Source organism: Pituophis catenifer, unplaced genomic scaffold, assembly GCF_029215685.1.
Source record: "Pituophis catenifer annectens isolate HBS135680 unplaced genomic scaffold, rPitCat1.0.hap2 SCAF_1, whole genome shotgun sequence".
In the NCBI taxonomy this organism is placed as follows: domain Eukaryota; kingdom Metazoa; phylum Chordata; class Lepidosauria; order Squamata; family Colubridae; genus Pituophis; species Pituophis catenifer.
Genome location: NW_027256881.1, coordinates 312,019,530 through 312,033,026, shown reverse-complemented (window position 1 = coordinate 312,033,026; position 13,497 = coordinate 312,019,530). Strand labels below are relative to the sequence as shown.

The following is a 13,497-nucleotide window of genomic DNA, read 5'->3' as shown; positions in this document are numbered from 1 at the left end:
TTGGATGACATTTTAATATATTCTGAAGATGTAACCTCTCCTATTAAGCATTCCAGTTATATTTTGTAGGGGCTGAGGGACAATAAGCTTTTTGCCAAGTTGGAAAAGTATGCATTTGATCTGTAGCAGTTAGACTAGTATGCGTGTTACAGGACTTCCACAGTAGAGCTGCAGATTGACCCAGCTGTGGTATAACAGTTTTATCTGGGCACACTTCCTGTGGGGGAAAAAAATGCAGCAATTCCTGAGCTTTGCTAATTCTTTGTCAGACATCAGGACAATTTATTCAAGCCTATATACAAGAATCTAGTCAACTAACGATCAGCACTAAATTGGCAGTAGATAAAGTTTAATTGAATTCAAGAAGGGGCATCTCTTGTGAAGATACAAGGACTCTAAACCAATGACAAGTTTAACTCCGCCCAGCAGCTCTGCCTGCTCTTCTACACTTTTACAGGAAGCTCATTTCTAATTCTGCAGACAAAGTTAAATCTCTTTCACAATTCTTAAAGAAAGGAAGGACATTTGCTTGGATGACACACAAACAATTGCCATTCCAAGCATTAAAATGACTCTTTGCCTTCCAATCCCTCCTCCCAGATGCCCCCCAATCCGGTGCTTTGGATGCCAATGTCAGAGCTATACTACTCCAAGCTATGAAAGTAGGGGAAGGAGAATTACTACCATGCATCTTCTTTTCTCACATGCTCTCAAACACAGAAACTAGGATATATGTAACAAGGAACTGCTGGCAATCAAGGCAGCTTTTCAGGAAAAGAGGCAGTGGCTAGAAAGGGCAATTTCCTATACAAGGTTGCACAGACCACAAGAACTTGGAACTGATGCAAAATTCAGTCTCATGCCCCCAGGCAAAGCAGATGGAGTCAATTTTAATCTCATTTTGATTTCCATATAATTTATGTACCTGGTTCCTGAAATATGCTACCAAATGCACTCTCATATAAACCAGAATACATTGTGGTTCAGAAGCCTTCTTCCCATGCTATTCTTTTACAACCTCACAGCCCTGCAAGGATTACAATACGGAGAATGACAACAAGCTGAAGATCTAATTGCAAGAATCAAGAGGGAAACAGCTGCAGGACCTGTATGCAAGGCCCCAGATCATGGGTGAAATACTCCTGGTTTGGACCGGATTGCCTGATCCGATAGCAATGGTGGTGGGTAGTTCAGAGAACCGGTAGCAAAAATTCCTGCCCCTCCCCATGCCCAGCTGAGCCGCACAATCATCAGAGGCTCTTTTTTTATTTTTAAAAGCATTTTTTCTGCAACCTCTTCAGTCGGAAAAATGCTTTTAAAAGTAAAAAAAAAAAGCCTCTGACGATCAGGCAACTCAGCTGGGATCGTCAGAGGCTTTTAAAAGCATTTTTTTACAACCTCTTCAGCAGAAGAGGTTCTAGAAAAAATGGTTTTAGAAGTTTTTTTTTTTTTAAGTTGGCCATGCCCACCCAGTCACATTACCCCCCACCAAGCCATGCCCACAGAACCAAATTTTACATTTCACCACTGCCCCAGATGGATAACCTCTGGGGACTCAACAAGGTACTGTATCTTGGTTTTCAGTGGACGGAGGCAACTCTGGCCTAATGGACGCCTTTATGTTCCCCTTCCTTTATGGTTGGAGGTATTGCAGCATTGTCATAACAATGAAACAGCTGTGCATGAAAGAGTTTTTAAAACCCTCCACAGGACTCTTGAAGATTACTGATGGCCCAAAATCTCTGTGGCTATAAAAGGCTATGTTGCATTTTTCCATGTCTGCTGGCACTCAAAGCCAGTTCTGGGCAACAGCTTTTAAACACACCTACCCAGCTTGGGATACGGTCAATGGATTTAATCATAGATTTACACCAGTGCAAGGTTATATGTCTATTTTGGTAATAGTAGATTGTTTCACCAAGATGTCCCATTTATAGCATGTAGGGGACTCCCAACCCACAGACTATGGCTCTTTTGAGACAACATATTTAGACAGAGGAGTACAATGGCTCAGCAGTTAAAGAACTACACTTGTCAGTTGGAAAGCTGACAGGCTGGGTTCAAGACCTGAGCACCATGCAATGGGGTGAGCTCCTGTTACCTGCCTCAGCTCCTGCTCACCTAGCAGTTTGAAAGCATGCAAATGTGAGTAGATAAATAGGTACCACTTTGGTGAGAAGATCACAGTGTTTCTGTTACATAGAACAAGCAATAGGCTTCACTCAGGTCCGCTGAATGAGCGGGTAAAATACTTAAACCTGATTGGTTGAGACGCCTGACAGCTCCCAATATAAGGGCTAGCTGTCAGGCAGGGTTTTGCTGGATGTTACAGATCTACAATAAAGATTAGTTGTATGAGCCTGGCTTCCCGTCTCTTCATTCACCCTAACTAACAGTTTCATGTGGCTTGGTGTACAGTCATACTAGCCACATGATCACAGAAACGTCTTCAGACAACACTGGCTCCCTCGGCTAAAAAAACAGAGATGAGCACTGCCCCCTACAGTTGGACATGATTGGACAGGGAAAACTTTTTCCTTTACCTATTTAGATATAGAGGAACAGACATTCACAAAATACCAAATAGAGGAAGTCATTTCAGTTTTGGGTTTTGGAGAACTTTTTTTTCCAGTTTTTAAAAGTATAGATTCACTTCAGCCCACCACCTTCCTACTAAAGGAGCGGCAGAGAAAATTAGCCAGGTAATGCAATAGTATGTAAGACGTTACAGCACTTACAGCCAAGATAACTGGCTGGCACTTCTCCCTTTAGCAGTACTTGCATACAACAATTCTGTGCACACTCATCAATTGGCATGTCACCATTCCAAACAATGTATGGAATCCACTGAAGAGTTTTATCAACAACCACTCAGTACGGATCTGTTCCTAGCACAGCACAGTTTCTCAGGGAACAGCAAGCAGCTCGTGACCTATTAAAACAACAATTGCTCAGGAAAAAAACAGTGTACAAGGAAGTAGCAGATGCTCAGAATATAGCTTTCTACTACTTCAACAAGACCATCAAAGAAGTTGGATTCTAATTTTGTGAGACCATTTGCCATCATGCAACAAGTAAACCAGTGTAGGTTGCTACTAGTTCACCCCGGTTTGGGTGAACTAGTAGTGGCAGGACGCTCCGCCCACCTGCCCGGATGTCTCTACGCACCCACAAGCGAACTGGTAGCGACGGGGTTTGAAACTCATTACTGAGGTAAACCCAATAGCTTTTCACTTGCAACTACCACTTTTGATAAAAGTCCACTCCTGGCTAGTCAAGGAAGCTCTGTGATCCCAGGATCCTCCATTCCTACTCCTGATTGTGGATGGAAAAAAAGAATATGAGGTGGAAACTATCTTGGTTTCAAAGAAAATAGGAAACATTCAACATTTGTTACAGTGGAAAGGTTACCAAGAGACAGAGCGTTTGTGGGAAAATGCACTCCAAAATTGGTGCACCGTTTTCATCAGTGTTTCCCTGACTAGCCATGGCTTCTCTAGCTCCCTGATTTTCCAGATGTGTCAAAGCAATAGGAGGAGTTCATGAGTGGAGTGGGAGATTACTCACAGGGGCCCAAGAGAAAGGGGAAACCAAGGCCAGAACTTTCTGGCCCTCAACCTCAGGCATTCAGTTCCCAAATGAAAGGGTGGTGTTTTTTCCTAATCCTAAACCTGTTTTGCAAGACAGGCCATTTGACTTGAAGGATATGACCTCTATTTGGACTTACGTGATTGTTATCTCAAGTACATTAATTTCCAGTTTCATTTGCATTTTATATAGAAAAGGCCACTGAATGATCAAAATCAGCAACTTCAATGTGATGGAATCAATACCATGTAAAAGGAGAAGCAGAAAGAATTCATTAGAGGATACCATAATTTAATATCTGCACAATAACCATAGGTATGAACTGATGTTATCTGCTTTAAAATAAATATGGTGTATTAATTATTTGATTCATTAAACAATCTGTTTTCAATGTTGCTTATTTCATAGACTTCACATCATCAAATGTTAGATTCCCACAACAAAATCAGAGATCAGAATCAAATCCATTAGCTTATTAAGATGGAAAATTGAAGAGTGTACATCAAGTTGCAGAGTAGACAGATATAATGACCTCATTTGGAAGCTAGCCAAATGCTTTGGATAATCTTTACGTTGTGAATATCCAAAGAGTCAGGAAACTGCATCATTTAGCTAACGCTATAATCAACCTGTTAAGCAGTACAGTAATACCTTACATATATAATGGCACTGATTCCTTCAATTTATAAAAGTATTCCCACTTTACTGATTTTAATCCAATACTTTCATTTCTATCCACCACACCTGCAACTGTTTTTTTAAAAAATGACCTTATAGTCATTCCTGAATACAGGAATACAGGGGATCATTTCAAATGAACAGATTTGGCATCTAGAAGACAGGCGCAAACACACAGGCACAGTTTACACACTAAATCTTCAGAAATCATACACACCTCCAATTATACAGTATATTTTGGTTTTATGTGATTTCAACCTTGCACCTTAAGAGCTACTTTCTTAAGAAGCAATTAATTTTCCAGTTAAAGTGGAAAAGTTAAACTGAAGGCCAATCAACAAAAATGAGAACTAGTCAAAGGAAGAAGGATGGATGTTTCTTAGCCTAATTTCCAATTCTTCTTTCCTTGAATGCTTAACTCTATCAGTTCAACTAAAGGACGACTGCATAAGGGTAACCAAAGAGGATGGTAGTGCTCTTGATATCCATAGATTTATCTGTCAAAGGCTCCCACCCACTTAAAAACACTAGAAAATATTATACTATAATTAGGCTTTTCATTTTATTTGATATAATTCTCATCTGAATTCCACATTTTTTTTCTAATTTTCTAATTTTAATATGATTTAATATACAAAAAACATTTATAGGGCTGACTGTCATTAATCAGCTCTGGGAAGCTCCCAATCAAAAGTTAAAACAGCATATAAATCATAAATCAAATCACATTTTTTTCATCTCTTGGAGGTGGAGAGTTATGGAAAATATAATCCAACACATTTGAAATGTAACAAATTGAAAAAAGCTGCCCCATGCAAGGACAGAAGAAAGATCTCTAAAACTTGCAATGAGAAGGAAAATGGAAAAATAAAAGAAGCAAGGGTAAAGGAATGATATACATTTATTTCAATTACACCTTCATGAATATTTGGTAAAAATTGTTTTCAATAACATCAATCCTATTTAAAATGCTGTTTATGTAATAGTAAATAACATTTTCATTCTTAATTATGTTCAGTTTGAATCAGTAATTGTACAAGTTAGAAGGAATTCTTCATTCTGGCTGATAAAGAATTCTTTGTAGTTTAAAAACTTTCACATTCTTACAGAAGTGTAAAAAATATAATCATGACATCAAATGAATGAAAAAATACTAAGCTGGTGATTATAATGACATCAATGCTAGTTGCTTGTAGTACCTTCTAAAGACACCAACTCCATTTTATTACTAATTCAGAATAATGGGGACACCTCAACGATGAGCGGGTGATATGGATGATGCTGGGTGACACTACTAGTAGATACTGAAGAAATAAGGTACTGTTTCCCTAAAATAAACCTCTGTAATTTTTAAAAAAATGGCATGCTACTTGCTCCAAGACAACTAGGTAAATGCTAACCTTGTTTGAGGCTATCAGCAAATAATAATGTGGTTTTGCCTTCTATAGATAGTTTATTTTATCTAACAGACTGATCTGAGTATCATGATGAAAACCACTTTTGTATCACTGGGTCTTCATCTGTGCATGATGACAACACAAAAATACAGAAGGGTTGGTGCCTCTTCTCTATTTGCAGTGTAACTTGGTGACAGTAATTGGCCCTCTTCAAGGTTTGCTAGCACCCTCATAACAATGCAGTTACAATACAGCACTGCACTGATTTCTAGTAAAAACCTTCTGTTATCAAGATGGTAATTTTCCTGTTTTTATTAAATAGCACATGTTTCTTGTTTTTTATCCTAAACTCCACAAACACTGATGACATACTTTCAGGAATTAAGAATTAGCTAATGATCAATAATCTGCTAATGATGTGAGACAAGAGCAAAGATATCACCAATATTATATCTGACATCAAATATCATACTATCCTTATAAGTAAAGTCCATCCTTCCCTCTTAGACTGGTGTTCAGTTAAACAATCTTCTTCTCTTATGCAAAAAGACACCAAGTTAGCTTTTTACATAATGCCATAATAAAATGACATTATGACAAAACCAAATAAAATATAAGCAACATGGAAATGTTCATTATTGTTACCAGTAAGTTTCATCAAGAAATTAACAGATACATCTTAAATAGTAAGTTTAAAAAACTAAATATTATAAAGTGTAATACATCCCTATATTATTTAGTTATAGGTTAAGAATAGCATTGAGATTTGATAATTAAATAGACATTTTAAAGACTGAATAGTTATCCAAAGGTGCCATCACAAAAAGAAAACACTTCTTATATTTTTTCTACTTATCCATTATCTATTAAATATACAGTACTTTATATTTTTACACAAAATCCCTGCAGTGGTGTCTAAAGCATTTTATTTTTTACTAAGTGATATCAATGAAATCCTGCAGCAATGAAACCACAAGAAGCAGACATGTATGTGGTGCAGAAGCTTCCCAGTTTATTCCTATATGTGATCCAAGCATATTTTGCTCCTTAACTCTCATCATCTGCATTCTTTACAGAGGAGAAGCATTTCTCATATACCAAAGATAGCGAAGATGCTTTTTATTTTTCCTGACAGAACACCATCTTTTTATAACTCTAGATTACACTTGCAGCTTCAGGCAGCAGCAGTGACAAAAATTCCAGTAAGGCTTAAGAAGCTATTACTCATCTATGTACTTCATCATGCAGTTAGCTATTGTTTACCTGCATCTCATCTTTGACACACCCACCTCCCAAACAGTACGGAAGAGCTGCAATTTTTAGATGAAGGCAAAAATCCCTCTTGAATTTTGGAAGCCTTTTGCAACCGTAAAAGCCATCTGAAATTACCCAGCGGAAATATTCCAGGAACAAAAAAAGCCAAGCATGCTGATGTATGAAACACAGCCTACCTGAATTCTTCAAATGCATACATGGCCTAGGAAACAGGACAGAGGCCTTGAAGTCTGCAAGATAACCTTGGTAAATCTCAGGAGAAACATTTAGTTGCCCAAGCCACAGGCATCACCAAGAGCAGCAGGCTGTAAAGATTCTGGAAGAAAAGGGGCTGCAGATATTGGCCTGCAGCCTGCAGCTCAACCAGCTGCTGACAAGCAGCAGCTCGCAGGGAAAGGCGATAGAATACCATGTGATCATTCCAGCAAGTCTGATTAATGCAGCATACTCTAATAATACAGGCTGATATCTTTATTATTCAAGCCAATCCATGCCATACTTACTAAATCTGAAACACGCAACACTTAGCATCTCTCGTTTTATGTTGGGAAGTGGGGAGGGGGAGGGTTTGCATTTTTTTTAAAATGAAAAAAAAATGCACTTATTCACAGAAAAGAAAAATGTGGAATCAGAGAAGGTGTCGTTTCAACAGGATTCACTGGAGTTACACAAACTAAAACTGTGAAATAGGATTTTAATTCTATTTTTTATCATAGCTATTTTATGTTTTAAAAAACGGCAATAAATCCTACCTAATGTACTATGTTAAATGCTTCAAATCTGCATACAACTGCATGAAAAGGCAACTCCAGATAGGGCTGGAAAAACTAGAGTGAGCCCCTGAAGAGTTGCAGTCTCACAGCACCCTAATAGTTTATTTTGTTGCAAAACAATACTAGAAGATTCAGTTTCACTCATCTCTGAAACTGGGAGTGATGTTTAGGGAGAATAGGAACTACGGTCCAATAGTTATGGGGTCAAGTTTGAGAACCAGTGCATCCACCAGGATTAAGTAACCAGATGCCTTCTAAATAAATTGGTCTAGAATTTTCATAATTATTTAGCATTTAACATTGATCCAGAGGAGCCAGAGGTCTCAGTTGATAACAGGCAGATCCAATATTTTCAGGAAGCCAAATTAGCAAGAGTTGAGCTGGAAGACACAAATCAGCACTCTGGAGTTAACTATCTGATGGCTATTGATGGCTCATATGAACATCCCTACAATTGTACTTCATCAGCTAATATTCAAGGATGTGGTTCTAAATCTGGAAGTAATGTATAACAGACAGAGTTATCATATTTGGACTCTCCCATCTCTTGGAGAGAGAGGGGAAGAGGGAGAGAGAGGGGGGAGGGAGAGAGAGGATAAGGAGGTAATCTGTCTACAGCAGCTTCCACCTGAGTTGGAAGGTAACACATCTGGTTCCCATGGAAGCACATGCATATATGCAATGTCCCCCCCACACCTGGCAGCCAGTTGTACTGTAAGTATAAAGACAGTCCCTTCATTTCTATTTCCAGCATACCTAACCAAGACATGGCTGCTCTTGATTCCTCTTATGCTGGGGAGATAATACCTGAACACAGTAGAGATCAAACCTAGACAGAAGACTGCTCTATCCCCCTTCAGCATAGGCAAAATCTGATTTCTTTTCTGCAAATCTGGCACACTACAGTATTAGTCAAACGAACAGCTTTCACACTCAAAACTCAAGGCAATGTATCTGAAGGGATACAACATAGCCCAGGCTTGACTCTTGCCATATGAACCCTGGGGGCCATGAGGTGCATCAATCAGTAGCAGCCACTCCTCTTCTCAACATATTGTTGCATTAAAGTAATAACCTTCCAGATCAGAGAAAGCAAAATCAGAATATCACTACAGCATTGTTTTTTCCCTCACGACTAAGCGAACCTGCTCTTTCTAAAGCTCTCCAAGCCCTTTAAAAAGAAGGGATGCCAGATATTTTTGCTATTTTTAGTTTTCTAGGGAGTTCAATGTCTAAAACAAAGATTTGTCCAGGAAATCCCAGATGTGTGGTAACCCCACAGACATCATGCATTATCTTCCATTAATTTGTTCAAGCTGCACGAGTAGATTAAAATGGCTGGAGCTATAGAGAGACCTTCTTCGCCCTTCTGCTCCTGCCTCCCCAGTGCAATTTTTTTAAGGCTGTGGCTATCAAAAATCACAAAAATGTGTGCTTAATTGACAAGATTCACATAACATGCTATTTTACTGTAATATAAAATAGGGTCTATGGTTCAAGACATTGTCTTACCATGTTATGCTAGCCAGATCATTGTATTATGACACAGGAACTGTGAATGTTTAACATATGTTTACTGTTCAGCAAATGAAATGTTTTAAAATGTGATAGAATAAGAACAGACAAACTGGTGTGACTTGAAAAGGGCCAAACCAGCAGAGTCACATTTTGAAAAAAGCAGCGCTGACTGAGGGAAGTCGAAAGTGTTAGGAATTGAAATATGCGTCAGGCAAAAGCTTGTCTGCCTAGCAACAATACAAGGAGCAATGTGGAACATTCTAGTTTAGCAGACAACATACAGTCAGGGGAACAAACTTTCAAACATGAGCAGCATTCATTATTAAAAGCATGGCTTTTTTAAAAAAAGGCAGGAGATCTGCAAAAAGAAAACTTATTTATTTGCAAGACATTAGAAAAGTCAAGGTATTGCAATGTGCAATAATATTTCTAAAATACCAACTGTACCCAAAAAGCTTTGAAAGATGTTGGTATTCATATTAAAAAACAAAGCATCTCCATCAATCCTAAATTCACTTCCTTTGAAGTCAACTGGTGACAGAATTTGGCCCATTGAAAGGTTTAAGGATGCAACCCTGTCACATTTTTTGATAATGTTCATTGAACTTCATCTAAAAAAATATCTACACTACAGTTTTGAATTTGATTTATATTTTTCTAATTGTCACATAATCCAACCAAGGAATCTTTATTAATGACATGGAGTTATTTCAAGATATTACCAAAAAAGGCTCTATTTCATCAAATGTTGTGTTCAAGAAAATGTTTTAGTAAGTCTATAAACATTTTCAGTTAACTATGCTTAAAATCACTACTTTTTGAATCATCTATTTCATTTTTATTTTTATTTTTTTAGTCATTCACCAATTTCTTCTTCTATCTTTTTCTTCCCAACATTCTCAGACATCATACCAGGCTCATCACCAAATCAGTTTTCCAAATACTCAACCTATGGCATTTAAAGTGATGGTTACTGGCTCCAAAATGGCAGACAATATTTTTTACATGCATGTAATGCATGCAATGCACATTTAAAAGCTTTTGTTGTCTGATTACACCTTCCATTTTGAAGCCAGTAACAATCAATGTGATTTCCTCTGTACTTTACAACCTTCAGACACTTTCAGACACAACATAGCCAAATTAGAATGTTTAATGCAAACCAGAAGAATGGTTTAATATAACTGTCAGCTGCAGAGCAAAGCTTTTATACAGATATGCCTCAGCTTGATCTTTTGATTTTTCTAACTTTTCAAAATTAACAGATTTTGGGGGTTCACTTAATGGTTTTGGCATGTAAAATCATATTTCTCTGCAGCTTAAAAAAAAACAACTGGTTCCCACCTTGGATTTTCAGCTATTACATATTCAGCACTTCATACTACAGGTTTGACTCAACTTGTATCAGCCTCCATTTGCAGTTTAATTATTATTTTACTTCAAAATAATATATAAAAAGCTATGGTTTTATCACTAGGCAATAAAGTCATCTGTGGTTCAACTACAAATATCCAATTTGTATGATTTATAAATATTTTCAAATATTTTTTCTGATACAATGAATTAATGATATTCTTAGCAATTAATAAATACTCTTTGGAGTATTAGCTACTCTTATGACATTTTGCAATCTGAAATGGAATAGCACATCTCTAGTTCCACAACAAAGAAAACAGTAGGTACTCCAGGATGACCAATATCTTTTTTTACCAAGAGACAATTAATAACAAACAAATCCCACACAATTTGCTATTTTTTACCTAATTGTTGCTACAGGCTAGCATGTAAGATTGTTACATGCTGTTTGCTACAAAAAAAGACTTATCAAATTTTAACTCCCTGTGAAAACAACTCCTCCTCCCCCCACCCAATCATCATCATCATCAATCATCATCACCATCCTGCCTTCTTGCCCATAAGGGACAAAATAGATAAAATATAATTAAAATTAGACTTTAAAAATATATATTGATTGTTCCCAAGTTAATTTGACAGGTCAAATTAATTTCAGTTTTAGTTATGGGAAAACTATATAAAGCAAGTTAAAAGAAATGTGATCTTATCAAATAATTCAAGCTGCCTGTTGTAGAGCTCAAATGCATGAACCATTCCATACATTTATATTTTAATTTCAATCCCACATTTTCACAGCGGGATCAAGAGCAATCCTGGACTCAAGGTTAAGTATTGTCAATCACCTACAAAAGTATAACTATAATTTATCAGCATTCATTATTATTAAAGCATGCCATAGCATGAATAGATTATGTAATAACACACTTATCCAATGAGTCAAAAATAGCAAAATTGTTTGTAAACAGAATTTATGTAGTGTTTAAATCTCACCAGTTCATGAAGTGTGCGTGTGCACACACACGCATCCTGGATATATTTTTACATGATAACAATAAATAAATAATGAAATATTATCTGAGATCTCACAATTAAATTTGATGATGTTTTAGAACCAACTATTAAATATTTCTTTGCTATGATTTATTTTTCTCACCATACACCTTTACAATTTATTTATTTTTCCTAATAGTCAGATTTTCCAGAATCTTTCTTCCAAATACCATCTATAATCCCCCAGCGGTACTTAATCATGGTTTGACAATCAGAAATTATCATTAATATGTTATATATATATATATGAGAGCTAAATAGCTTGAAATAGATCTATACTAGTCTCCCTTTATTTCTTTATCAGCGAAATATAAATTTGGTATAAAATGGTTTGTCGTGAATGCGACTGCTTGAGGGCTCCTGGATTGGAGCTGAAAGGAGAAAGGGATGCAGTATGCTCCCTCCCACATGCTGGGGTAGACTAAGTGCCTCGATAGAAAAACACTTAATCTCCCCCCTGGCTCAAGATGATAAAGGGAGGAGAACTTGTGGCTCAGAGGTTAATACAACTGCCGAACATGCAGGCAACCCAAGTTCGAATCCAAGTAAGGGCATGGCTAGCTGATGAGAGCTAAATGGCTTGAAATAAATCTATACTAGTCTCCCTTTATTTCTTTATCAGTGAAATATAAAATTTATATGTGTGTGTGATATATGTGAGATATATGTGATATATGTGTGTGTGAAAGAGAGAGAGACAAAGATGTGATATGTGTGTGTGTGTGTGTGATATATATATATATATATATATATATATTTGTTTTCTCAGGTTTTCGCGGGTGTTTGTATGTAGGTCTTTGGTTATTCGGGTCTTCTCCCACGTAAAATTGGAAGTGTCTTGGCGACGTTTCGACGAAGTCTCATTCGTCATCTTCAGGCTGGTGTTCTCGGCTTCGTGCTTCCAGGAGCAATGTGAGATCGCAGCTGTCTCTTCCTTTTAACTGCTAGTGGGGGTGTGAGCTGATTGGGTGGGAACTTGGCTGTGTTCTGATTGGGTGGAGGTGTGTTCTGATTGGTTAGGGGCTTGGCTGTGCTCTGATTGGCTGGGGTTGTGTTCTGTTTGGGTGGGGGCTTGGTTGTGCTCAGCTTAGTCTGAGTTGCAGGGGGATTTGAGCTGGTGAGCTGCGTTGTTGTTGTTTGGCTTCGTGTTTGTGGCCGTGCGAGCTCTTCATGGTGGGTGTCAGTCTGCTTCATGTATGGATTGGAGGGGTTTAAAGTGGCTAATGATGCAGCTGCGGTCTGGCTTCTGGTCCTTGGTCGTGGCTCATTATCAGTGTGGGTTTGAGTCTGCTTTCTGCGTGGATGTGTGGTGGTGACATCAGGTGTGGCACTCGTGAGTGTGGGTCTGGTGTCATTCGTCGTGTTAGGGACTCGTTTGTCAATAAGGGCGGGTTTCCAAATGGCTGGTAGGCGGGAGGTATCGTCTCGTTTGTTCATGCTGTGTGGGCGTTTTTCTATCTCAATGGCTTCTCTGATTATTCTGTTGTTAAAGTGTTCAGTTTTGGCGATAGTTCTGGTCTTTTTAAAGTCAATATCATGTCCTGTGGCTTTAAGGTGTTGGACCAGGGAAGAAGTTGGTTCCTCTTTTCTGACTGAGTTCTTGTGTTCTTCTATGCGTGCACTTATTCGTCTGTTGGTTTGTCCGATGTATGTGGTGGGGCAGGCGGTGCATGGGATTTCATATACTCCTTGATTTTCTAACTCAATTTTGTCTTTGGGGTTCCTTAGGATGGTGGATATTTTTCGGTTTGTGCAGAATGCTGTCTTGATGTTATGTTTGTGGAGGATTTTGCTTATTCTGTCTGTGGTGCCTTTTATGTATGGGAGGAGGGCCTTGCCGTTTTCTTGTTCTCTGTCTTGGA

At 37.9% G+C, this 13,497-nt stretch overlaps 1 protein-coding gene across 7 annotated transcripts in view; it reads right to left on the bottom strand.

Annotated features, from left to right (window-relative positions):
* The window catches only part of EVL (Enah/Vasp-like), a 161,571-nt gene that overhangs the window by 130,029 nt on the left and 18,045 nt on the right, over positions 1-13,497 (bottom strand). For 5 of the 7 annotated variants that reach the window (XM_070941766.1, XM_070941808.1, XM_070941775.1 and 2 more), the window contains exon 1: positions 7,115-7,218. The exons of 1 other annotated variant lie outside the window; for it this stretch is intronic. In XM_070941766.1, coding sequence (XP_070797867.1) covers positions 7,115-7,137 — 23 coding nt within the window. In that variant the 5' untranslated portion in view covers positions 7,138-7,218. Of the gene's footprint in view, positions 1-7,114; positions 7,219-13,497 lie in introns of those variants that run through there. One more of the 7 variants, XM_070941791.1, reaches the window with a different exon arrangement.